Source organism: Pan paniscus, chromosome 19, assembly GCF_029289425.2.
Source record: "Pan paniscus chromosome 19, NHGRI_mPanPan1-v2.0_pri, whole genome shotgun sequence".
Taxonomy (NCBI): domain Eukaryota; kingdom Metazoa; phylum Chordata; class Mammalia; order Primates; family Hominidae; genus Pan; species Pan paniscus.
In genome coordinates this window covers 52,423,321-52,448,429 of record NC_073268.2, presented here as the reverse complement: position 1 = coordinate 52,448,429, position 25,109 = coordinate 52,423,321, and the positions used below count along the sequence as shown (strand labels likewise).

Genomic DNA, 25,109 nt, shown 5'->3' with positions numbered 1-25,109 from the left:
TCAAGGGAAAGAGGCCCCAAGGGAATATGAACCTCATCTGTAATTGCAGTAGACACTGTTCCACAGGCTCCCAATACCTGTTCCTCATTTCTTCTTTTCTGACGGAGTCTGATTTTGTTTGGATTGCCTATGTGCCCAGCTATATTATCTTACTTAGTTTCCCTTGCAGCTAGGGGTGACTGTATGACACAGCTCTGGCCTATGAACAAGAGGCAGGAGCTCCTGAGGAGAGCACCTCTTCATAAATAAGATGGCAAAGTCCTTTGGCCCTTTCGTGTTCTTCCTGCCTGCTTTATAGACTGCCAGGTAGAGCAGTGGTGCCTTGCAGCTGGAAGGATGGAAAGGAGGGAAGCCTCAGGCCAAGGATGGCAGAGGAAGAAGACAAAAAGTTCCTGGGTCCTTTATGGAATCCTTGAGTGGATTCCATAAATCCACTCCAGCTCTATACTGCCTGTTTCTAGATTTCTTCTTGTTCCCTGAGAAAAATAACCCCCATCTGTTTAAACGACTGTTAGTTTTTTAATTGCTTGCAGCTGAATGCAATCATAACTGATAAGGTAATGTTTTAATATTTTACAAGGGGGAAATGTATTTACATATTGTGCAATTAAAAATGAAAAATAATTTAAATCCCCACAGATTTCTGGGCCCCACATCAGATGCACTGAAACAGAATCTTTGAATCTTTGGGGATGGGACTCAGGTAGCTATATTTTTAACAAACTCTACAGATGATTCGGGTGCACAATAAAATGGGAGAACCATTTCCATTTTTATTAATAGTATTAACTCCATTATATAGATAAGAACATTGAGGCCCAAGGAGTTGAAACAACTTACCCCAATATTTTAAAGTAAGATTTGCATGTAGTTCTGTCTGGTTCCAAAGTACATTCCCCACCACATCCCATGCCTGCTCCAGAGAGGCCTGGCTTTCCCCCAACAATGCAGCCATGCTACTTCTGAGGGGAACTTCTAAAATAGAAGATTCAACTGTTTGTAAAACAGTTTTACACTGCTGCCCAGGGACAGCATTACCATAATTCATCTATCCCCAGGAAACAAAGGAACGTATGTTTTCTGGCATGTTTGTTAAAAAAGAGGGCTGGGCACGGTAACTCATACCTGTAATCCCAGCACTTTGGAAGGCTAAGGCAGGAGGATTGCTTGAGGCCAGGAGTTTGAGACCAACCTGGGCAAAGTACCAAGACTCTGTCTCTACAAAAAATAAAAATAAAATAATAAGAATAATAAAATAAAAAGCATGTTCATAAGTTCTTGGTCTTGTCTTCTACTTTCAAAACAAAAATTCTTTGAAATTAGCTTTTTCCATAGATTTTCTAGGGTTAAGTCACTTAAGAATTACTAGAACATCTCACCCATGAAAGGTAATTATGGTTGTTTTATGAGTGTGGAAGACATATAGCTGGTAAGTACTAGAATAGTCTCCTGTGAGTTATTAGAACTCACAATATTCATGTTGTACCAAATTAGCCATCAAGAACTGATAGATTTTATCTGTAGTTTATCAAGGCATTGGTCAGTGATATACATTCATAACAATTAAACACACACCAGCTCCCCTTGATGAGATCTTTGGGTAAGGTGGCCACCTCGGGTTATATTAATGTGATTTGCATGGGTATTTGGAGACCTGTATGATAAGAATTATTTTCTGACAAGGAAGAGGATCTTTATTGTGTGAAATAGGAAGTCAGTGTGTTGAGACCCTCAAGGGGCTAACAGTGTCACGTGTGTAAAGTTTGGCCCAGGAGTTATAGGAGCTTTGCGTTCTGAACCTGGATCTGGCATGAAGCTACTGCATGTCAGACTCTCTGATCTAATTCCAAACAGTCAGGCTTTTAGATAACTCTGCAACTCCATTTTTGAGGTCCCCTCATGTGTAAGGTCTTCTGGGAGATGCTTCATTGTATTGCCTTTCAAAGAGCTCATTTTGTACGGGGGAGGGGGAGAGAAGACAGATACCCAAGTCTCTATTGTGCCAGCTATTGCTCCCCCAGTTCTCCTGAGGACTCCTGTGTGCCAGGCCCTGTTTCTGTTCTATAGATGTGGAAACTGAGGCTCAGAGACATTTAGTTATTTGGTTAGGATCACACAGCATATAAGCAGCAGAATCAGATTTGAGCTCAATTGGCCTGACTCCAAAGATCTTGCTGCCACTTCTGCATGACTTTGCCTTGTTGGTGCTCTGCCTTGCTTGGCAGTACAGAGGCATGGGCTGTGTGGTAGAATGAGACCTCTTTTGATTGGAGAATTGGGGAAATCTGTAGAAGAGGAAGGATTTAAAGAGGATAGGATGGGTAAAAATAGGTAGTAATGAAAAGGTGGGGATGTGTTCTTGGAAAGAGGAGTCTGGTTTGGTTGAATGTGTAGTTCTTTGTGGGGATGGGATGGGGCAAAATAGGAAAAGAGAGGCTGCAAAAGTAACTGGGACAAATGGTAAAGGGCAGTTAATACCAGGCTAAGTTACAGGAAGAACATTTTATATTTTATATGAAACTGTTGTTGAAGACATTCCATATTATGCTATTCATTATTCCTTAATATGAGTGACTGCAATAAATCTCAAAACTTACTGTTAGGGAAAAAAAATCCCCGTCCTAGAGGAATGCCTTTTATTCTGCCTTTAATCAGCAAGGAAGGACTGTGGAAACTCATTGTCTTTCCCTTCTTGCCCAGGCCACCAGGAAGCATGGGCCTAATTAGTGTCTAGTTGCAATAACTGTCTTATCTCTCTGGTTCTTGGTAAAACATTTCTTCTTTTATTCCATTTGGTTTTCAGCCTTCTTGTTTTATTTGTCTTGGGTATAAATTATTACTAAAATTACCCTAAATTCCTTTTGGAAGTAAATGGAACATACCCTTCTTGTACCATCACAAGGAAAGTTAATAAAGGGCTGGAACAGGGCAGTGATGTGACCAAAGCTTGTTTCAAAACATTTTCATGGCATGAGGTGATTGCAAGAGGCTGCCGGGGAAGGATATTTTATCTCTTGGACAAGACTTAGGAGCCCCAAGTGTCAGGAGGGGCCTGCCAGGTGTCTGTCTACCATGAGGGTCTCTGCAGTCCTCCTTGTGCCTACCAAGTTCAAAGTTAGGTCCTACACATTCCCAGACCCCCTTTTTTTTAACCACTTTCACAAGAGTCTCTGATTTGGTCATTTCCTAAGACCATCTGGACCAATTTTTTGGTTTTTGTTAGGAGAATGGGCTAAAGTTTGTATGTTGGTAATTCTCTATACCCCACTTTCTGGAGCACGTAAGGCAACACTCGGTAAAATGACTGCATAATGAGTAGTGTCAGCATTCCAGTCCAACAAAAAGAGGCTGTCTCATGGTCTGATAACCTTAAGGACTTCAGGCTTGGCAGTCTCATTTCTGAAGAACTAGAATGGAGTGTCTTTTTTGTTTTGTTTTTGGAATGGAGTGTCTTAACCATGGTGCTCTTGCCTTCCTGTGTGTGCCCAGGCATGGGCTCTGTATCTCTGCTAGTGGTCTTCATAAAGACACAGAGACAGCCCTCCCAACAGAGCTGTCACTCACTCTCTGTAGTACCTCACTCATCGCAGCTGCCTTGCTGTTGTGGAAATTCATGTTGTGTTTAACTTGTCTAAGTGTTCATACCAACAGTCACAGCTAAAGCTCTAGGGCAGAAGTGGTATCTGACTGAGGCCAGGGATTGGTGAATAACCTGTTGAAAGTGTGTGCAGAATTGTGTGTGTAATTCTCTGGAAAGGTCTTATCAGATTTTCAAAGGGAATGTATTCTTCCTTTAACATCTTATCCAAAAAGTTAACTACTGCTCTGAAAAATGACAGTCTATGGATTTCTTCCTGACATTCTTTTTTTTGTTTTTGAGATGGAGTTTTTGCTGTTGTTGCCCAGGCTGGAGTACAATGGTGCAATCTCGGCTCACCACAACCTCCGCTTCCCGGGTTCAAGCGATTCTCCTGCCTCGGCCTCCCGAGTAGCTGGGATTACAGGCACGTTCCACCACGCCTGGCTAATTTTGTATTTTTAGTAGAGATGGGGTTTCTCCACGTTGGTCAGGCTGGTCTGGAACTCCCGATCTCAGGTGATCCACCTGCCTCCCAAAGTGCTGGGATTACAGGTGTGAGCCACCGCGCCCAGCCTCTGACATTCTTGAATATCCCTATCAACCCCTCTCACCCACCCAAAGCCTGCTGCTCAAAGCAGCTCTAAGCAGAAGAGATGGAGAAACATTCAGACTGGGTGGTGCATGGCCCAGGCTGTGTTGCTGCCCACTTCTGTCTAGATGGGCAGTTCTTGACTTCCCCGCCTGACGCTGCTGAGCAGCCACAGTCCCGACTGCATTCTGGCTCGTACCCTTTACTATAGTGCCAGCCACAGAGAGCAGCCATGCAGCATTTTTAAGTAGCCAAGGAAAGGCCCGTTCTCACAGCAGTGCTTGGGGAATCTTCAGACTTGGTATTAGGAACCATAGCAATGAGACTTGTTACAAGCTTGCAAAACAAAATGGGATTTTTCTGTGTGGTCCAGCAAGGATCTAGACAGGAAGTCTGCTTGATTTTGTTTTGCCTTGCTGGCTTCATAAACCCATGTAGCAGAAGCAATTTGTGAATCAGAAATGGAAGCATTGTTCTCTGATACTGAGGAATGCCTTTCCTGAATGGCTACTGTGGGTGGGAATAGCTCTAAAGAAAAAAAAAATCCTGAGACACAGACAGCAGCTATTTATGTTCTATTCTGTTTGACACACATTATTGAATACCTACTGTGTGCTGGTAAAATTCCTGGTGCATCAGGGAAGGCAGGTCCATGAGGAACCATTACACAAGCAATAGGGGCTGGATGAGCCGCAGCAAGTGAGGACTGTGAGATCCCAGAAGAGTGCAATTAATTCATCTCGTGTGTGCATGCTCACGCGGGGGCCGTCTGGGGCCCTCACTGAGAGGAGGCAACGAGCTGAGCGTTAAAGGGAGGATGTCGCCTTCTGTGTTCTCTTTTGACCCTTTCCATTATGTGAGCATGCATTTTTACCTTGTGGTGATTAGTATGCACATAATATTTTATCCTGCCTGTTTTCCACTTAGCATTCCTATACCGATTTCCACTTAGCGACTAGGCTGAAGTATTTATCATTTTAAAAAGCCACGTAGCGTTTTTGCCTTATTGATGTACCCTCGTTGCTTAGCCATCTTCTCGTTTGTTGGGAGCAGCAGTGTTTTTCTCAATTATGCATCTTTGCAGAATCAGCTCTCCCCTTCCCCCTTATTTATTTCCTTAGGGGGCTATTGCCGGGTCAAAGTTATGAATGGTTTTATGCTGTCTCCTACTGATTTTTTTTTTTTGTTACAGAAAATTTCAGACATATACAAAAGGAAAAAGACGACTATAATGAACCCCCACACACTCATCATTGAGCTTCTACAATTATCAATTCATGGCAGTTTTGGTTCATCCATAGCCCCACACACTTTTATCCTGGATTATTTTTCAGTAAATCCCAGACATCATATAATTTCATCTATGAATACCTAAGTATGCATTTCTAAAAGATAAGGAATCTTTTTAAAAGTATACCTGACTGGGTGTGGTGGTTCATGCCTGTAATCCCAACACTTTGGGAGGCCTGGGTAACATAGTGAAACCCTGGCTGTACCACGAATACAAAAATTAGCCAGGTGTGGTGGCACATGCCTGTAGTCCCAGCTACTCAGGAGGCTGAGGGTGGGAGGCTCACTTGAGCCTGGAAGGTTGAGGCTGCAGTGAGCCAAGATTGTGCCACTGCATTCCCAGCCTGAGTGACTGAGTGAGATCCTGTCTCAAAAAAAAAAAAAAGTATAGCCAACAGCTTATTATCATATCTAAAATAAATTAATCATAATCCTTAATATCATAAAATATCTAGTCATCCAACTGACAGTTTAAGATTCCCTAGTGTTTTCTGTGGCCATTCTCACGAGGCCAAATGTTTATTTGCTCCACCATGTTCTTCAGGGAATGTTTCCCTTGATGTATCACATTGAGGTTGAGTTCTTTATCAAGAAAGGTCTGCATGCAGGTCCTGGCCTCAGAAAGAGATGGAGGGAAAGAAGAAGGGATAAAGAGAGGCCTCTCTCCACAGCCTCTGCAGCTGGCCTCATGTGGTTTGCGCCACATAGGGTGGTAGGTTCTCTCTGCCCATTACTCACATGGTAAACCCAGCTGTGCTGCTTTATCCACATACCAGCTTGACTTGGTACAGTGTGCTGAAAATAATGTCAGGCCTGTCCCTTTGGACTCCACCCCCATTGAAGAATGCAGTTTCATGCTGTTGGTTTTTTTAGTGCTAAAGAAACTAGATAGATACTGTGTTTATTTTTCTACAGTAAAAATCCGAAAAGCTAGGAAAATGCCTATTCCCTGTTGGATTTTGATCTTATTTGCATGTTTCCCTTGGCAAGCTTTGTTTCGTATTATTCAAGGTGACCCAGTTAGAACTACTGTTTAAAGTCACATTGTCATTAATAAGTTACACAACCTGTGTGTGATAAGTCTGTTAGCCCTGAATATTGTATAAACAGGAATACATGCTTGTGTTGGGGCTCTTCTTCATATTTAAATATGGTTACATTTCTTTTTCTTTTTCTTTCTTCTTTTTTTTTGAGACAGAGTCCCTCTCTGTCGCCCAGGCAGGAGTGCAGTGGTGTGATCCTTGCTCACTGCAACCTCTGCCTCCCAGGTTCAAGCGATTCTTGTGCCTCAACCTCTCAAGTAGCTGGGATTACAGGCGTGTGCTACCAGGCCCAGCTAATTTTTGTATATTTTGTAAAGATGGGGTTTCACCATGTTGGCTGGTCTTGAACTCCTGAGCTCAAGCAATCCGCCCGCCTCGGCCTCCAAAACTGCTGGGATTACAGGTGTAATCCATCACACCAGGCCCAAATATAGTTACATTTAAATGTAATCTTCCCTGTTTGTTCTCACTGTTGATATTCGTCACCTTTCTATGTTGATGAATAGGAGTAATTTCCCAGATGATCTAGAACCCTATTGTATTTGGCTTTGGAATGTGAAACACGTGTACATTTATGTCCACATCTCCCCTTGTGCCAGTCCAGACTGGCTCTCAGTTTGGTCCTCCTTAACTAGCTGGGTACCCTGGGTGACCTCCTTTGGGACAAGGGAGAGTTAGCAGGGAGGCCTGGTCAGAATAAAATGCCTTTTGAGAGATATTGGGGTTACCAGGCTTTTATCCTTAGTCTGTATGTTCAGACTAAGTAATGAAGCTTACTTGTGTTTAGGCCAGCTTGAAAGCTTGTACCTAGCTTTTTTTTTTTTTTCCAAGAGACAGAGTCTTACTCTGTCCCCCAGGCTAGAATACAGTGGTATGATCATAACTCACTGCAGCCTCGACATCCTGTGCTCAAGTGATCCTCTCACCTCAGCCTGTGGAGTAGCTGGGACTACAGGTGCGTGCCACTGAGCCCTGCTAATTTTTAAATTTTTGGTAGAGACAAGGTCTTGCTGTGTTACCCAGGCTGGTTTTGAATTCCTGGGCTCAAGTGGTCTTCCTGCCTTGGCCTTCCGAAGTGCTGGGATTATGGGCATGAGGCACCACGACTAACTTATAGCCTATACCTAGCTTTTTTTTTTTTTTTTTTTTTTTTTGAGACAGGGTCTCACTGTGTCACCCAGGCTAGAGTACAGTGGCACCATCATAGCTTACTGCAGCCTCCATCTCCTGGGCTCAAGCGATCTTCCTACCTCAGCCTCCCAAGTAGCTGGGACTATAGGCGTGCGTTACCACATCTGGCTAATATATATATATATTTTTTTTTTGGTAGACACGAGGTGAGGTCGCTATGTTGGCCAGGCTGGTCTTGAACTCCTGAGCTCAAGAGATCCTCCCACCTCAGCGTGGCAAAGTGCTGGGATTAGAGGCATGAGCCACTGCGCCTGGGCTATACCTGGCTATTTTTGATGGAAGAATTAAATAACTGGCTTTTAGTTTTGGTCATTAGTTTGCCACTTTCTTTCTTAGTCTTTTGCTGTATAATATCCTCTTTCCTTCTTTTTGTAACAGTAATAACATAAAAAAATTTTAAAGTTTGCCTTTAAGCCAAATACTTCAACACACTGATTATTTTCACTTTTTCCCATTTATCTTCCAGGCATTATCCATATGCATGTTTTTTTAAAAATCAATTTTGTGTCTTTTTTTTCTTACATCATTACAAAATGTTTCTTTATGGTTTTAAGAATTATTACTTATAATGGCTGTATTAGGTTGTTCTTGCATTGCCATAAAGAAATACCTGAGACTAGGTAATTTATAAAAGAGTTTTATTTGGCTCATGGTTTTGCAGGCTGTATAGGAAGCATAGTACTGGCAGCTGCTTCTGAGGAGGCTTCAGGAAGCTTTTACTCATGGCAGAAGGGGAAGGGAGAGCAGGCACCTCACATGGTGAAAACAGGAACAAAAAACAGAGAGAGAGAGTGGAGGAGGGAGTGCCACACACTTTTAACTGACCAGATATTGCAAGAACTATCACAAAGACATCATCAAGGCATGAAGGATCTGCCCACCAGGCCCTACCTCCAGCATTGGGAACTACAATTCAACATAAGATTTGGTTGGGGACAAATATCCAAACTATATCAATAGCTATATAATATTCAGTGGAATCAATATACTATATTTAATCATCACTTTTTTATTTTATATTTGAGAAGTTTTAAGAATTTTATTTTATTTTTGAGGCAGGGTCTCACTCTGTCCCTCAGGCTGGAGTGCAGTGATGTGATCACGGTTCGCTGCAGCCTCAGTCTCCCGTGCTGAAGCAATACTCCTATCTCAGCCTCTTGAGTAGCTGGGACTACAGGCATGTACCACCATGCCTGGCTAATTTTGTATTTTTTGTAGAGGCAAGGTTTATGTTGCTCAGGCTGGTCTCAAACTCCTGGGCTTAAGTGATCCTCCTGCTTGAGCCACTGTACCCAGCTAAGGATTTTAAATAATACTACATTGAACATATTCCTAGTAGCTTTTCTCCCATTTTTCAACAGCTTTATTGAGATATAATTCATATGCCATACAATTCACCCATTTACAATGTACAAGTCAGTGGTTTTTAGTATAGTCACAGAGTTTTTTAAAAAAAACATTGTATTCACAGCGTTGTTCAACCATTACCACAATCAGTTTTAGAACATTTTCATCATTCCGTACCCATTAGCAATCACTCCCCATTTCCCCCAGCCCTTCCAACCCCAGGCAATCACTAATCTATTTTCTGTCTCTATAGATTTGCCTATTCTGGACATTTTATATAAATGGAATCATACAATATGTAGTCATTTTTACCTTTGTTTTTGTTTTTGTTTGAGACAGAGTCTTGCTCTGTTGCCCAGGCTGGAGTGCAGTGGCGCGATCTCGGCTCACTGCAACCTCTGCTCCTGGGTTCAAGTAATTCTCCTGCCTCAGCCTCCCTAGTAGCTGGGATTACAGGTGCATACCACCATGCCTGGCTAATTTTTGTATTTTTTTAGTGGAGACGGGGTTTCACCATGTTGGCCAGGCTGGTCTCAAACTCCTGACCTTATGATCTGCCCACCTCGACCTCCCAAAGTGCTGAGATTACAGGCGACAGCCACCGCGCCTAGCCTTTTTTTTCTTTTTTAGACACAAGTTCTTGCTCTGTCTCTCAGACTGGAGTGTCTCCCAGCCTCCAGTTCCTGGGCTTAAGTGATCCTCTTGCCTCCCAAGTATCTTTTTTACCATTTTAAAGATGTGTATAACATAAAATCTACAATTTTAACATTTTTCTTTTGAGATGGGGTCTCACCCTCTCCCAGGCTGGAGTGCAGTGGTGCGATCACGACTCACTATAGCCTTGACCTCCTAGCCTCAAGTGATCCTCCTGCCTCAGGCTCTGGAGTAGGTGAAACTACAGATGCTCACCACTGCGCCCAGCTAATTAAAAAAATTTTTTTTTTTTGTAGAGACAGGGTCTCCCTATGTTGCCCAGGCTTAAAAAATACATGTTAATACAAGTGTTGAAGTTTTACCATGGGTGTTTGTTGTTCTTGTTGTTGTTGTTGTTTTGTTGTTGTTGTTTGAGATGGAGTTTCACTCTTGTCGCCCAGACTGGAATGCAGTGGCGCGATCTCGGCTCACTGCAACCTCCACCTCCCGGATTCAAGTGATTCTCCTGCCTCAGCCTCCCAAATAGCTGGGATTACAGGCACCCACCACCACGCCTGGCTAATTTTTTTGTATGTTTAGTAGAGACCAGGATTTCATCATGTTGGCCAGGCTGGTCTTGAACTCTTGACCTCAGGCGATCCGCCCGCCTTGGCCTTCCAAAGTGCTGGGATTACAGGCGTGAGCCACTGCGCCCAGCCAACACTGTGACTTTAATGAGCACAGCAGGTATGAGCCCTGGGAAACTTCTGGGAGTCTTTCTCCTGGTGTGGAATTTTGTAATCACTCTTTGAGGCCTTTTTATAGCCTTCTTCCTGGTGATGCCTGCGGTCCCTGGTTGGCCTCACAGGCTAGTTGGTGCCTGGCCAACAGATTGCAGCCTTGTCCTGGTCCTCTCTGCTCACACTCCAGGAGGCAGTTAAGGTGGCCACTTCACTATTCCACCTGGAGGCTGCAATAAAAGCATTGGAGACAGTCACCCTCCCCTTCTGCTTCCCCGCTGGAATTCCGTCTTTCCTGAGATGCAGTCCACAGAATACACAAGTTAAGAATTGTGGTTCATATTTATTGCGCCCTCACTATGTTCCAGGTTCCCTGTTTCGTGTCTTACATCACTAACTTATTTGATCTTAACCACACCCTGTGAGGAGGTACAATTGTTTTCCCCGTTTTATGGATGAAATTCAGAGAGCGTGAGAAATGTGTCCTAGGTCAGAGAGAGCCAAGACTGACCCGCAATCCCCAGATTCAAAGCCATGACCTTGACCAACATGCTGTCCTGTCTCCTTTTCTCACTGAGCAGTTGTGATAACCTGCCCCCTGCTTCCTGCCTGCAGTCTCTCCACTCCACTACAGCCCCCATGCTGTTACCAGAGCGATCTGTCTCAGACATAAATATTCTTGTCACTCCTGTTGAAAAGCCCCATGTTGCCTCCTGTGGAAAGCCCAGACTCCTTAGAGAAAATGAAAGGACACTCCAGAGCTGGCCTCCTCTCACCGCTCCCCTTCACCGAGGCCCTGGCCCTGGGAGGCTGTTTGCATAGCCTATGATGTTCCTCTCTCTTCAAATTCCTGCTCTTTCCTTGTACCAGGCCCATTTCTTAGCTTTCACAGTCCCCTCTGCTCCCCTGTTCAGCCTCAGGTCTGTGCCCTGTGTCCTGGATGGCTGTCTGCTGGTCTCTAATGGGGAGCGCTTTCAGTGTAGGGGCTCCATCTTACTTCTTTCCATCCCAGTCTGGCAGGGAGAGGCCTCACAGTTGAAGTTTTTAAATTGAGCTGGGAAGTCTTTGGATAATCCTTCCCAAGGAGTGGCATTCACATCTCTGGGATGTATCTCTGTCATCGGGAGAAGCTCAAAAAAAAGGCTGGTGACAGTGTGGCACACTGAAATTCTCAGGCACACCTCCTCTCTTCTCTGAGAGTGCTGGTGGTGAATGGTGGGCACTAGGGCGAGGGGAACAGCCCCTGGGAGGCGCTCTGGGGAAGAAGAAATTGGCAGCAAAGCAGACTGCCCGAAGAGGCCGAGAGGAAGACAGGACAGGTGAATCCCACCCCCCCACCCCGCCCCCACTTTCCCTTATCTGCTCTGCTTTAAGCAGAAACTGTAACCTGATCACCAGGTCACAGAGAAACTTTGATCCTCCCAGCCAACCCCACCTGTCTGACATTAGAGCACAGCCTGCTAGGCTGGGACAAGCTGGCCACAGCCCCCTCTTCCCCAAGCCTGGCACCATCTTGGGGCCTGGCTGGCTCCTGCAGAGGCCTTTCCTCCCCCATGGCCAATTTCCATCCCGGCCCTAAATTGGCCTCTTCCCCCAGCTACTCTCACACACTGACTCACACGTAAGTTATTCCATTAAGTACAAAGAACGGAATACATCAAATACCGGTGGCTCTGCTTCTAGAGAGCACACCCCAAATGCATTTTAAATCTGTGGATCCTCCTCAAGGGAATTCCAGTTAAAAAAGAACTTGGGTCAGCACCCTCGGGCCTGTGTGGCTAACAAGCTTCTGTTTTCTCTGTTGTTTGGCTGGCCTGAAGGGTTCCTTTGTTTGGGGAGTGGGAGGATGTGGTGTCCTAATGAGGCCAGGGTTTGGAATTGGGGCTCACACAGAGCTGTCCTTTAGAACTGAGCTCTCCAGACAGGAGAATAAGTTGGGGAGTTTGAGAGTTTATTGGTCTTTAAAGAAAACAGAAGGTTTCAAAGAGAGGAAAACAAAATGCAGTGTGGTATTCTGGATCGGATCATGAGCAGAAAAAGGGCATTATTGGAAAAACTGGAGAAATCCAAGTAACATCTGGAGTTCAGTTAATAGTACTATACCAATGTTAACTTTTTAGTTTTGGCCTGTGTGCAGTGGTTATGTAAGATGTGAACTGCCTGCAACGGTGGCTCACACCTGTAATCCCAGCACTTTGAAGGCTGAGGCGGGTGGATCACCTGAGGTCAGGAGTTTGAGACCAGCCTGGCCAACATGGTGAAACCCCCGTCTCTACTAAAAATACAAAAATTAGCTGGGCATGGTGGCGGGCGCCTGTAATCCCAGCTACTCAGGAGACTGAGGCAGGAGAATTGCTTGAACTCAGGAGGCAGAGGTTTCAGTGAGCCGAGATCGCACCACTGCACTCCAGCCTGGGCAACAGGGTGATACTCCGTCTCAAGAAAAAGAAAAAAAGCCGGGCGCAGTGGCTCACTCCTGTAATCCCAGAACTTTGGGAGGCCAAGGCGGGTGGATCACGAGGTCAGGAGTTCGAGACCAGCCTGGCCAACATTGTGAAACCCCGTCTCTACTAAAAATGCAAAAATTAGCTGGTGTGGTGACAGACACATGTAGTCCCAGCTGCTTGGGAGACTGAGGCTGGAGAATTGCTTGAACCCGGGAGCCGGCGGTTGTGGTGAGCTGAGATTGTACCACTGCACTCCAGCCTGGGCAACAGAGCGAGACTCCATCTCAAAAAAAAAAAAAAATTGAACATTAGCGGAAACGGCGAGAAGAGCAAATGGGAACTCTGTTCTATCTTTTGCAACTTTTCAGTAAATATAAAATTATTCCAAAATAAAAGATGTATTAATTTAAAAAAAAAGAACAAGAGAATAAAGTGACCCAGCATCTAATTTAACTTGACACTTTCACCAGCACTCTCTTTTACACTTGAGACTTCACCTAAAAATCAAGAGGGTCTTTAGACTTCACCTAAAAATCAGGAGGGTGGGCTGCATCCAATACTCTGGACCGTCTATTGTGGAGGCCAGGGTCTTCTTTGCCTCTGTGACCCTCTACCTGAGGATGGATCAGGGTCCAAAGCCAGGCTTACCAGGAAGACCTGGGTCATGTGGTTGGCATTATTGCTACCTCCTATCTGCACACTGTGGGGCTAGTCACCCCACCAGGCTTCATTTTCTTCCTATTAGAGAGAGAGAACATTCCTGGCGGCTGGGGGGTGGGATGGTAGGGTTAAATGAGGTAATGTCTGTCAAGAACCTGGCTCAAACCAAATAAACGGGTTTTCATTCTCTCTTCTGTTTCTCCATTTTTTTTGGTGAAAAGAATGAGAGCCATTTCCTTGAAGACTTGAGACCAGTGGTTCAATGGTAGCTTTAAGGGCAAGAAACTGCCCATAGGGAACTTGCAACAACACCGTGGCCCCTCCTCCCCCATGCCCCACTTCCTGGGGTCCAGGAAATGTGGACTTATGGGGAATCTTTTTACTAGATGGTCTCTAAGACCTCTTGGAGTTTTAATGCTTGGATTCTTAAGGAAATTGTGGTGTGGCTGCTCCTTTACCCTACAGGTGGGGCAAGCCAAGTTTGGGGGCTTCCTTCTGGAAGCATGGAGGTCTTCCTGGCTCAGTAACCCAGAAATCCAAAAAGCTAGAGCTCCCAGGGTTTTGAATCTGATGGGTGTAGCTTGTGGATGGCTGTTTACCTGTAGGTGGCAGTGGTGACACGGGAATAGGAGAGGAGGGGGGTGCAAGGGGAGGGCACTGGCAGAGCTCCTTTCAGAAGAGCTGTAATAAGGTTAGAAGTAACAGCAAGGAAAGGTCCTCTGTATTAGAGGCTCTGTCAGGTGTTTTCTGTATTATTTAGTCTCCTCTAACAGCCACTGTGTGAGAGAGTGCTGTTATTGCAGCATTTTACAGCAGTCCAAAAGGCTTGGAGAGGTCAGGTTATTGCCTGTAGTCACACAGTAATTGGCAGAACTAGAACTCACCAAAATCTGAGTTCACACTCCCTGTTCTAGACTCCATTATAATGCACATTTCTCCTGCTGCTAAGTCCGAAGGGAGAACCGGGGACAGCTGGGAACCGAGCTCTCATCTCACCAGACTGCCCAGTGCCTGTCACCCGGGGGCCTCAGGAGGGTTTATAATCATCATTTTACTTATAAAGGGCGCTCATCAGCATAAAGCCAGGCCTTCTTGACATGAAGATGTCCTGCCTCCAAGCAGCTTCCAGTTTAGGTTGGGGTTGGGGGCCAAGAAGGTACTTAACGGCTCATTAAGCCGGTAAGATTTGAAAAAGTTCTCAGAACATTAGAATGGTCTTGAAGGCTCAGTCCTTGTGTGGACTGTACTGTCAGGTGCTGGAGCCCATCAGAGGGCCTCTCTTGTGGGCGGCAGCAAAGAAGGTTCTGGAGAGGACGTTGGATGGGAGCTAGATATGGGCAGATAGGCTGGAGAGAAGGCTTTCCAGACAGAAGTCTGAGGTGACTTTCTCAGGGCTTGCAAAGACCTGCAGATCCTGTTATGGTTCCTGTTTTCACCCTCTTGCAATTTTTTATGGAATAAGGACTCAAATGGGTCTTCTCTTCAGCTTTGTTTGCTCTCATGGTGTATGACTGTGTTTTGTAAAAATATATATAGGCGCAACGATGCTGCCTTTCACCACTTCTGTTCAACATGGTATTGGAAATTGTAACCAGAGCAGTTAGGGAAGAAGAAGAAATAAAAGGCATCTCAATGGGAAAGGAAGGAGTAAAATTATCTCTGTTCCCTGATGACATGACTTTACATGTAGAAAACCTTGAAGATACCACAAAAAAAAAAAAAAAAGAAAAACTGCTAGAGCGAATAACATAAATTTGCCAAAGCTGCAGGATACAAAATCAACATTCAAAAATCAGTTGTGTTTCCGTTAATATACATTAACAATGAACAATCTGAAAAGAAAAGAAAACAATTCCATTTACACTAGCCTCTAAAAAAATAAAATACCTAGGAATTAACCAAGGCAGCAAAAAATTGTGCACCGAAAACTATAAAACGTTGCTGAAAGAAATTAAAGAAGAAAGAAGACATAAATATATGGAAAAACATCCTGTGTTCATAGATGGGAAGACAGTTTTTTTTTAAGGCAGCCTCATTCTGTTGCCCAGGTTGGAGTGCAGTGGCTCAATTACGGCTCACTGCAGCCTTGACCTCCTGGGCTCAAGTCATCCTCCCACCTTAGCCTCCTGAGTAGATGAAATGACAGGTGTAAGCCACCACTCCTGGGTAATTTTTAAATTTTTTGTAGGGATGGGGTCTCCTTATGTTGCCCAGGCTGTTCTTAAACTCCTGAGCTCAAGCAGTCTTCCCACCTTGGCCTCCCAAAGTGATGGGATTTACAGGCATGAGCTACCATGCCTGGCCTGGGAAGCTAATATTTTTAAGATGACAACACTACCCAAAGTGATCTACAGATGTAATGAAATCCCAGTTAAAATTGCAGTGAAGCCAGGCATGGTGGCATGCACATGTATTCCCAGCTACTTGGAAGGCTAAGATGGGAGGATTGCTTGAGCCCAGGAGTTTGAGTCCAGACTGGGCAACATAGCAAGACCCTGTCTCTGAAAAAAAAAAAAAAAAAAGACCAATGGTATTTTTTTCAGAAATAGAAAAATCCATCCTAAAATTCACATGAAATCTCAAGGGACCCCAAATAGCCAAACAACCTTTAATTTTTATTTATTTTTATTTATTTTTTTGAGATGGGGTCTTGCTCTGTCGCCCAGGCTGGAGTGCAGTGATGTGATTTTGGCTCATTTTGCAACCTCTGCCTCCCAGGTTCGAGTGATTCTCCTGGCTCAGCGTCCCAAGCACCTGGGACAACAGGTGTGCGCCACCACGCCCAGCTAATTTTTTAAATTTTTTAATTTTTTTAGATGGAGTTTCGCTCTGTCTCCCAGGCTGGAGTGCAGTGGCGTGATCTCGGCTCATTGCAACCTCTGCCTGCTGAGTTCAAGCGACTCTCCTGCCTCAGCCTCCGGAGTAGCTGGGACTATAGGTGTGTGCCCCTACGCCCAGCTAATTTATGTATTTTTAGTAGAGATGGGGTTTCACCATGTTGGTTGGCCAGGATGGTCTCAATCTCTTGACCTCGTGATCCACCTGCCTCGGCCTCCCAAAATGCTGGGATTACAGGTGTGAGCCACTGTGCCTGGCTAATTTTTGTATTTTTAGTAGAGACAGGGTTTCACTGTGTTGACCAGACTGGTGTCAAACTCCTAACCTCATGAGATCCACTCACCTCGGCCTCCCAAAGTGTCGGGATTACAGGTGTGAGCCACTGCGCCTGGCCCTAAACAACCTTTAAAAAGAACAAAGTTGGAGGACTCACACTTCCTGATTTCAAAACTTACTTCAAAACTATAATAATCACAACATCATGGTATTGGAATAAGGAAAGACACATGGACCAATGGAATAAAGTAGAGAACTCAGAAATAAACTCTCCCATATATGGTCAATTGATTTTCAGCAAGGGTGCCAAGAGTATTTAGAGGGGAAAGGACAGTCTTTTCAACAAATGGTGCTGGGAAAACTGAATATCCACATGCAAAAGTGTGAAGTCGGACCATTATCTTATACCATATGCAAAAATGAACCCCAAACAGACCAAAGACCTAAACATAAGAGCGAAGGGAAAACTATAAAAATCTTAAAATAGGCCGGGTGCGGTGATTCACGCCTGTAATCCCAGCACTTTGGGAGGCCAAGGCAGGCAGATCACGAGGTCAGGAGATCGAGACCATCCTGGCTAACACAGTGAAACCCCGTCTCTACTAAAAATACAAAAAATTAGCCTGGCATAGTGGTGGGCGCCTGTAGTCTCAGCTACTCAGGAGGCTGAGGCAGGAGAAGGGCGTGAACCCAGGAGGTAGAGCTTGCAGTGAGCTGAGATCACGCCACTGCACTCCAGCCTAGGTGACAGCGCAAGACTCCATCTCAAAAAAAAAAAAAAAAAATCTTAAAAAGGGGAAATCATGACATTGGATTTAGCAAAGATTTCTGAGATATGATACCAAAACCACAGGCAACAAAAGAAAAAATAGATAAATGGGACAATCAAAATTTAAAACTTTTGTGCATTAAAGGATACAATCAAGAGAGTGAAAAGACAACCATAAAATAGGCGGGATTAATATTCAGAATATATAAAGAACTCTTACAGCTTAACAACCAAAAAAAAAAAAAAAAAACCTACTCAGTTTAAAAATGGAGCCAAGCATTGTGGCTCATGCCTGTGATCCTAGCACTTTGGGGGGCCAAGGCAAGAGGATCACTTGAGGCCAGGCGTTCAAGATCAGCCTGGGTAACATAGCGAGACCCCATCTCTACATAAATTTTTTTAAAGAAAATTATCTAGTTGTGGTGGTGCATCCCTGAAGTCCCAGCTACTTGGGAGGCTGAGGTGGGAGGATTGCTTGAGACCAGGATTTCAAGGTTGCAATGAGCTATGATGCTATGATTGGGCCACTGCACTCCATTCTAGGTGACAAAGTAAGATCCTGTCTCTTAAAAAAAAGGGGTGAGGGGCAAAAAAAATTGAATAGATATGTCTCCAAAGAAGATATACAAATGGCCAAAAAGCACATGAAAAAATGCTCAACATCAGTAGTCATTAGAGAAATACAAAACAAAACCACACTGGGATACCACTTCACACCTGGTAAGCCAGGATCCCATCATTGAATTGGTGGTACCAATATTTGATCCTAGTTCTGTCTCTAAAGCCTGGATGTTTGCATGATATAGTCTCACCTGCTAGCAAAGCCTGAGTTTGGATCTGAAGTTAATATCTTGGAGGAATTCTGAAACTACCCCATCCTAACTCTCAATTCATGAAAGGATACCATCACCACTATTTTAATAAAAGTTTAATACAATCCACACTTCGCCGATACTCAGATAATAACATAGAAGACCTCTGTACAGGCTGGAAGTATCCTTGTTTTACTGGATGCAGCTATGGTGAAGTGACACTTGTTTTTTACGTAACATACTAGATAGAACTCACACATCCAAACAAAAGCTATACTTTACAAGCAGTGACAGCACACTCCAAAAATATAGCTGTTGCTCAAAACATTTGTGCAACAGTCTTCCGTCTGCATTAAAAAGCCTCATTGTTTTATTTACTGCTCTTTTTAAATTTTTTTTTACCTAAAAAAGATATATCCCTAACCTTTTCTCTTTATTCATCACACTTGGCACTCAAAGACTCAAAGACTTGACCACCCAGGTGCCTCCAAGCCCCTGCTCTGAGAAAGCAACCCCACCCCCAAATAGTAAGAATCTGACTTCACATGAATGCAATACACAGCCAGAGGACTGGGCAGGGGCTAGGAGGCTCTTGAGATTTGGAGCAATCTTAACCAAAGTCAGTCCTCAGATGGCACCAGGCTGGCAGGTACAGAAGCAGTATTTGATACTTGTCTACAAGACGGGGAAAGTGGAGGAGGAGAGGAAGGGATGAGAATGCATGTCAGCAATGGTTAAGAGCCAGATAGGCCCCAGAGATGCCATACCCCCTCTCTGCCCTTTTCATGCATGTGGGAAAGAGAGTAAAAGTCATAAAGCCAGCAAGGAGCAGACCTGGGCCTATCAGGGAAATCAGAGCCCCCCAAGGGAGGGCAGGCAGGCCTAGGAAGAATGGGGGTGGTGGTAGGCACATCCGTTTAGAGAAGAAAAGACTGAGGGCAGAGGTTCCAGGAAGGTTAAGGGGGAGGACACAATGTAGCCACTGAGACAGCAGTGTGCCCTGTCACCCTATGGCTTATCCAGACACAGAATGAGCCCCAGGTGTGCTGGGAGCCTGCAGCAGTGAAATGGTGCCTGCCTCCTGCCCCTGCTCTTCCTGCAGCTGTCTCTGAACACCCCTCCTCTTCAAGGTGTCCACGCCCAGAGGGAATGACTCACCACCTGGGTCACACACAGCAGGGGCATGTCTGCAGCCATAAATCCAGCAGCCTCCTCAAGAGGAGACTTATCCTGATGGAAGCAGCTTTGCCTGCGGGCCTGGACTTGCTACTCTTTTGAGCCAGGAAGGGGAGAGGCCAGCTGGCTAGGGGGTAGTAGTCTCTCCCCTTCACAGAACTCAAGCTGTGGCACAGACTCTCATGGAGAAGAAAGTACAGAGATTGCACTTTGGTAGGGCCACAAGGGATACAGTCTTGGGAGGCTTAATAGAGGAAATATTAAATCAATGAAACCTCGTTTCCAAGTTCGGTTTAGCAGCAGAATCCATTAACCTTATATTCACCCTTTCCTTTCCTCTTATGATACTGGGGAAGGGTTCAAAGGCATGATAACTTATCCTCAGGGTCAGCGCATTCTATTCAATTACTGGGATTTGAGTTTTCAAGCTAAAAGATATATACCCATTTTGATTATAAAGAACCAACCCAAAAAGAATGCTGCTTTCTTTTCATTTTGCAGAAAATGCCACACAAACACAACCATGGGTATTTAGCTCTACTGAAACAGATGAGGGAAGTAAGGCTGACAGAGGAGCTCAAATCAGTTCTGATTTTTCTCTTCATAAAAGAATTTCCAGCTAATCAAGAGCAAAGTTGGATCTGATTGCCTCTGGAGCTAAGGCCACTCAATGTGGGCTCCCTCATTCAGTCCTGTCCCCAGGCCAGAGGAAAGCAAAGTTCAGTCTCATTTATTTTGTCACCTAAATCGTCAAAACCTAAAATAAAACCTGGTGCAACAGCAGAAACACAGTGTTCTAGGGAACAGTGGGGCAAGTCCTTCCCACCAGCCAGCCCTCTGGACGGATAATTGTAAAGTGCTGACCTCTCTGGTGATATGCTAATGGCCAAGGACTGGGCTGGAGAAGAGGCTGGGTAGGGTAGGCCAGGCTGGGCTGGACTGGACAGGGCAGGGCAGGCCTGAGCTTGGGTAATCAGATACGGCTCCCATTAAATCTTCAGTGCGAGAGCAGCATAGCATCCTGATGCCGTTGCCATGGCATTTTCTCTCGCCTGGGGTAGGACCCAGGCCAGGATGCCCTGAAGCCTTGACGCTGACAGCAGTGATAGTGCTGGCTCTGAGCATGGTTTTTCTGCCCACCCACCCTCCTATGTTCTCTGAAACCTAAGGCAGCCCTGTTTGGAGGAGCCTCGCAATCCAGTGGCTTGGCTTTTTGGCTGCCGCTTTCTACACTTTGATGTTAAATATAGTGACTTCAGAAGCAGCCAACACCAGAAGGCAAAAGAGGACTGGTTTTAGCATTTTGCATTCAGCAACATCCTTTTGGTGAGAATGGAGAAGAAAACAGCCAAATGATCTACCTCCCCAACCATCAAGAGTGTTGGGGCTGGGCACAGTGGCTCATGCCTGTAATCCCAGCACTTTGGGAGGCTGAGGCGGGTGGAGCACCTGAGGTCAGGAGTTCGAGACCAGTCTGGCCAACATGCCGAAACCCATCTCTACTACAAATACAAAAATTAGCCAGGCATGGTGGCACGTGCCTGTAATCCCAGCTACTCGGGAGGCTGAGACAGGAGAATTGCTTGAACCCAGGAGGTAAAGGTTGCAGTGAGCCGAGATCACGCCATTGCGCTCCAGCCTGCACAATGGAGTGAGACTCTGTCTCACATAAAAATAATAATAATAATAATAGTAATAATCACTGAATCCCACCCCATACCATTCAAAGTAGAACCTCTGGGGCGTGAGGCTCAGGTATTGGTGCTCTCTAGAAGCTCCCCAGGTGGTTCTCATGTGCAGCCAGGGCTGAGATCCATAACTTAGAGGAAGGGATGCTAATGCAGTCATTCATCTGATGTAAATGCATTGCACTACTGCCAAGTGCTGGGCACTGGGGACCCAGTGGAAGGCAAGACAGACCTAGTCCCTGCCCTCACAGAGCTCACATCCCAGAGGGGGAAGGGAGTCAAGTGACCCTGGCTGTAGTCCTGGCTCTGCCACTGACGATCCTGAGCTCCTGGACCTTTCCCTTTTCTTCTGCGGGCCCCGGGTTTCCCGTCAAAGGAGGCTACAGACCCAAATGATCTCTGATCCCCACCCTGCTACTCCCTGACCCAGCAGTCCATTGACCTATGTATAATTTTTCTGTCTTTTTTGGTGGTGGTTTTTAAAATACACATAACATTAAATTTATCATTTTAACCACTCAACAAAAAGTTTTTTAAGAGACAGGGTCTTACTCTGTCGCCTAGGCTGGAATGCAATGGCTCAATCATATCTCACTGCAGCCTCAAACTCCTGCACTTAAGCAATCTTCCTGCCTCAGCCTCATTAGTAGTTAGGACCACAGGCATAAGCCACTATGCCCAGCTAATTTTTAAATTTTTTGTAGAAACAATGTCTTGCTATGTTGCCCAAGCTGTTGTCAAATCCTGGATTCAAGTAACCCTCCTGCCTCAGCCTCCCAAAGTTCTGAGATTACAGGTGTGAGCCATTTTGCCTGGCCCATTTTAACCATTTTAAAGTATACAGTTCAGTGGCATTAAGTATGTTCACATTGTGTGCAACCATCAACAACCATCTCCAGAACTCTTTCATTTTCCCCAAACTGAAATTCTGTGTTCATTAAACAATAACTCCCCATTCCCCCACCCCCACACCCCCCAGCAGCCTCTGGCAACCACCATTCTACTTTCTGTCTTTAAATTTGACTATTCTAGGTACCTGATTGTAAGTAGAATCATCTAGTATTTGTCTTGGTGAAGGGCTTATTTCACTTAGCACAAGGCCCTCAAGGTTCAGCCATATTGTGCATGCAATAGGATTTCCTTCCTTTTTAAGGCTGAATAATAATCCATTATATGTATATCCATTTGGCTTATCCATTCTTTAATTGATGGACACAGGCTGTTTACACCTTTTGGCTCTTGTGACTATTGCTGCTATGAACATGACTCTGCAAATATCTCCTCAAGGCCCTGCTTTCAGTTCTTTTGCGTATATACTCAGAAGTAAAATTGCTAGATCATAGGGTAATGCTATGTTGTTTGTTTGTTTGTTTGTTTTTGTTTTTGTTTTTGAGATGAGTCTGGCTCTGTCGCCCAGGTTGGAATGCAGTGACATGATCTCGGCTCACTGCAAGCTCCGCCTCCTGGGTTTACGCCATTCTCCTGCCTCAGCCTCCCGAGTAGCTGGAACGACAGGTGCCCACCACCACACCTGGCTAATTTTTTGTATTTTTGGTAGAGACGGGGTTTCACCATGTTAGCCAGATGGTCTCGATCTCCTGACCTGGTGATCCATCCTCCTTGGCCTCCCAAAGTGCTGGGATTACAGACGTGAGCCACCGCGCCTGGCTGGGTAATTCTGTGTTTTAACTACCGTCCTGTTTTCCATAGCAGCTATACCATTTTACATTTCCATCAAAAGTGTAAAAGGGTTCCAATTTGTCTATATCCTTGCCAACACTTGTTATTTTCTATTTTTTTGATAGTAGACATCCTAATGGGTGTGAGGTGATATTTCATTGTGTTTTTGACTTGCACTTCCCTAATGCTTAGTGTTGTTGAACCTCTTTTCACATACTTGTTAGTCATTTATATATCTTCTTTGGAGAAATGTCTATTGAAGTCCTTTGCATTTTTTAATTGGATAGTTTGGGTTTTTTTGTTATTAAGCTATAGGAGTTCTTTACGTAGTCTGGATATTAACCCCTTATCATATATATAATTTTGCAAATATTTTCTTCCTCTGCAGGTTCACTGTGTTGTGTCCTTTGATGCCTGGAAGTTTTTATTTTGATGTAGTTCAAAATTTTTCTTTTGTTGCCTGTGCTTTTGGTGTCATATCCATGAGATGATTGCCAAATCTAGTGTCATGAAGTTTTTTCACTATGTTTTCTTCTAAGAGTTTTTTAGTTTGAGCTCTTACATTTATGTCTTTGATCCATTTGGAGTAAATTTTTGTATATGGTGTAAGATAAAGGGTCCAAGTTCATTCTTTTGCCTGTGGCAATCCAATTTTGACAGCACCATTTGTTGAAAATACTGTCCTTTCCTCATTGAATGGTCAGAAAGTCATTTTGTGGATGAGATAAAATAATGTACATGAAACACCCAACACCACATCTACAGTGGCTTGATAACCAATGGTCCTTTCTTTCTCCCCCTTATCTGAAATGTAGTTTTTAACTACTGCAATTGATTTTTAATAATCCCAATAGCAAATACCTGTATAGTACTGACTGTGTGCTAGGCTCTGTTCTAAGTGTTTCATGTATATCAACCCATTTAATTTTCATAACAAATATATCAGGTAAGTACTGTTGTTTTCACTAGCTTTGGCACCTAGAAGTTAAGTAATTTACCCAAGACCACACAACTAGTAAGTAGTGGAGCCTGTATTTGAACCTAGGTAGTTTGACTCCAGACTCTACGGGTTCATAAACCTAATATCCTCATGTTTGGGGTGATTTTTGATGGCTTAGGCCTGTCATAAGCTTTTCAGTCTAGAGTTTGGTGAATGAAGAACCTCGTTATAACATCAGCCCTCAGGCCAGGACCTTTCCCGGGTGTTCTCTTGTGATAATAGCACTCCTAGAATGGCTCTCTTGGCTCAGCCCATCTGCTTGGGAGGAGAATGTGGTGGTTCTGGTCTCTTCCCATTTCCTGCCAAGGCCCACTTATTCCAGGAGAAATGTAAACCCATTTTCTCTCTGATTTCACAGAAAAGGCAACAGATGGCTCCCTGCAAAGTGAGGATTGGACGTTGAATATGGAGATCTGTGACATCATCAATGAGACGGAGGAAGGGTACGTGTGCCCCCCTCTCCTGGGAAGCCTCTCTGAGCTTTTAGGGGCCACTCAAAGCTTGTCAGGGCCTAAGGGTGGCAGGTTTTATTTTTTGTTTTGTTCCTAGTATGTTTGGTTTGGCATCGAATAAGCTGACACTCTGAATTATCTGTCCTTTTTGTCTTCATCCCTCCCCCACTTGCGCAATGGCAGTGCTGGAGGTAGAACAGGGATGACCTCTTTTAATCACCTGCTTTTAATCACAAGTGGAAATGAAGCTGCTTGATTACTTGGTTCCCAGTGGCCATTAGTCTCTGCAGCCCAAGTGTCACCTCGTCCCTCCCCTCCTCCCTGGCCTCTGCCTCTCCTTCACAGCCTGTCTCTGCCCTGGTTTGCCAGGAGTCAGAGAGCACCACCGTGTCCATGGAGGGAGGTCCAGGGCATGGGGCAGACACGGCCGGGAGTGGGAAAGCGGCATGAGTGGACTTAGAACACGTTGCCCCTCCTGCATTCCTGCACTGCTGGATCCGTTCCTGTTGTTATTTCCTGAATCCTCTTTTGTTTTATAGCTGCACTCTATTTGTACTTCTTCCAAACTGGTCTGTATTTAGCCCTCTGTCCATACCACTAACACTTACTTTACTGTAGCCATGCCCTCTTAAACCATATTCAGGAGTGGCAAGGAGAGCAGCTGGGACTCAGGCATCCCTGGGCTGGCATCTCAGCACTGTCACTCTAGCCTTGCCATGTGTGAACTGGGGACCAGCCTCTCAAGCTTGGTCCTGCTTTCATGCAACAAATATTTCTCGAATGACTACCTTGTGCCAGGCCCTATTGTAAATACTGAGGACACAGCAGTGAACAAGATAGATTCCTTCCCCTTGGGGAGCGGCCAGTCTAGAGTAGTAGGGAGGCAGGCCATAAACAA

At 44.8% G+C, this 25,109-nt stretch overlaps 1 protein-coding gene across 9 annotated transcripts in view; it reads left to right on the top strand.

Annotated features, from left to right (window-relative positions):
* Nucleotides 1-25,109, top strand: part of TOM1L2 (target of myb1 like 2 membrane trafficking protein) — a 127,130-nt gene that overhangs the window by 38,936 nt on the left and 63,085 nt on the right. For 6 of the 9 annotated variants that reach the window (XM_008960884.4, XM_003808783.4, XM_008960883.4 and 3 more), the window contains exon 2: nt 24,118-24,202. The exons of the other annotated variants lie outside the window; for them this stretch is intronic. In XM_008960884.4, the coding sequence (XP_008959132.1) occupies nt 24,118-24,202 (85 nt within the window). The remainder of the gene's footprint in view (nt 1-24,117; nt 24,203-25,109) is intronic. 9 annotated transcript variants of the gene reach the window in all.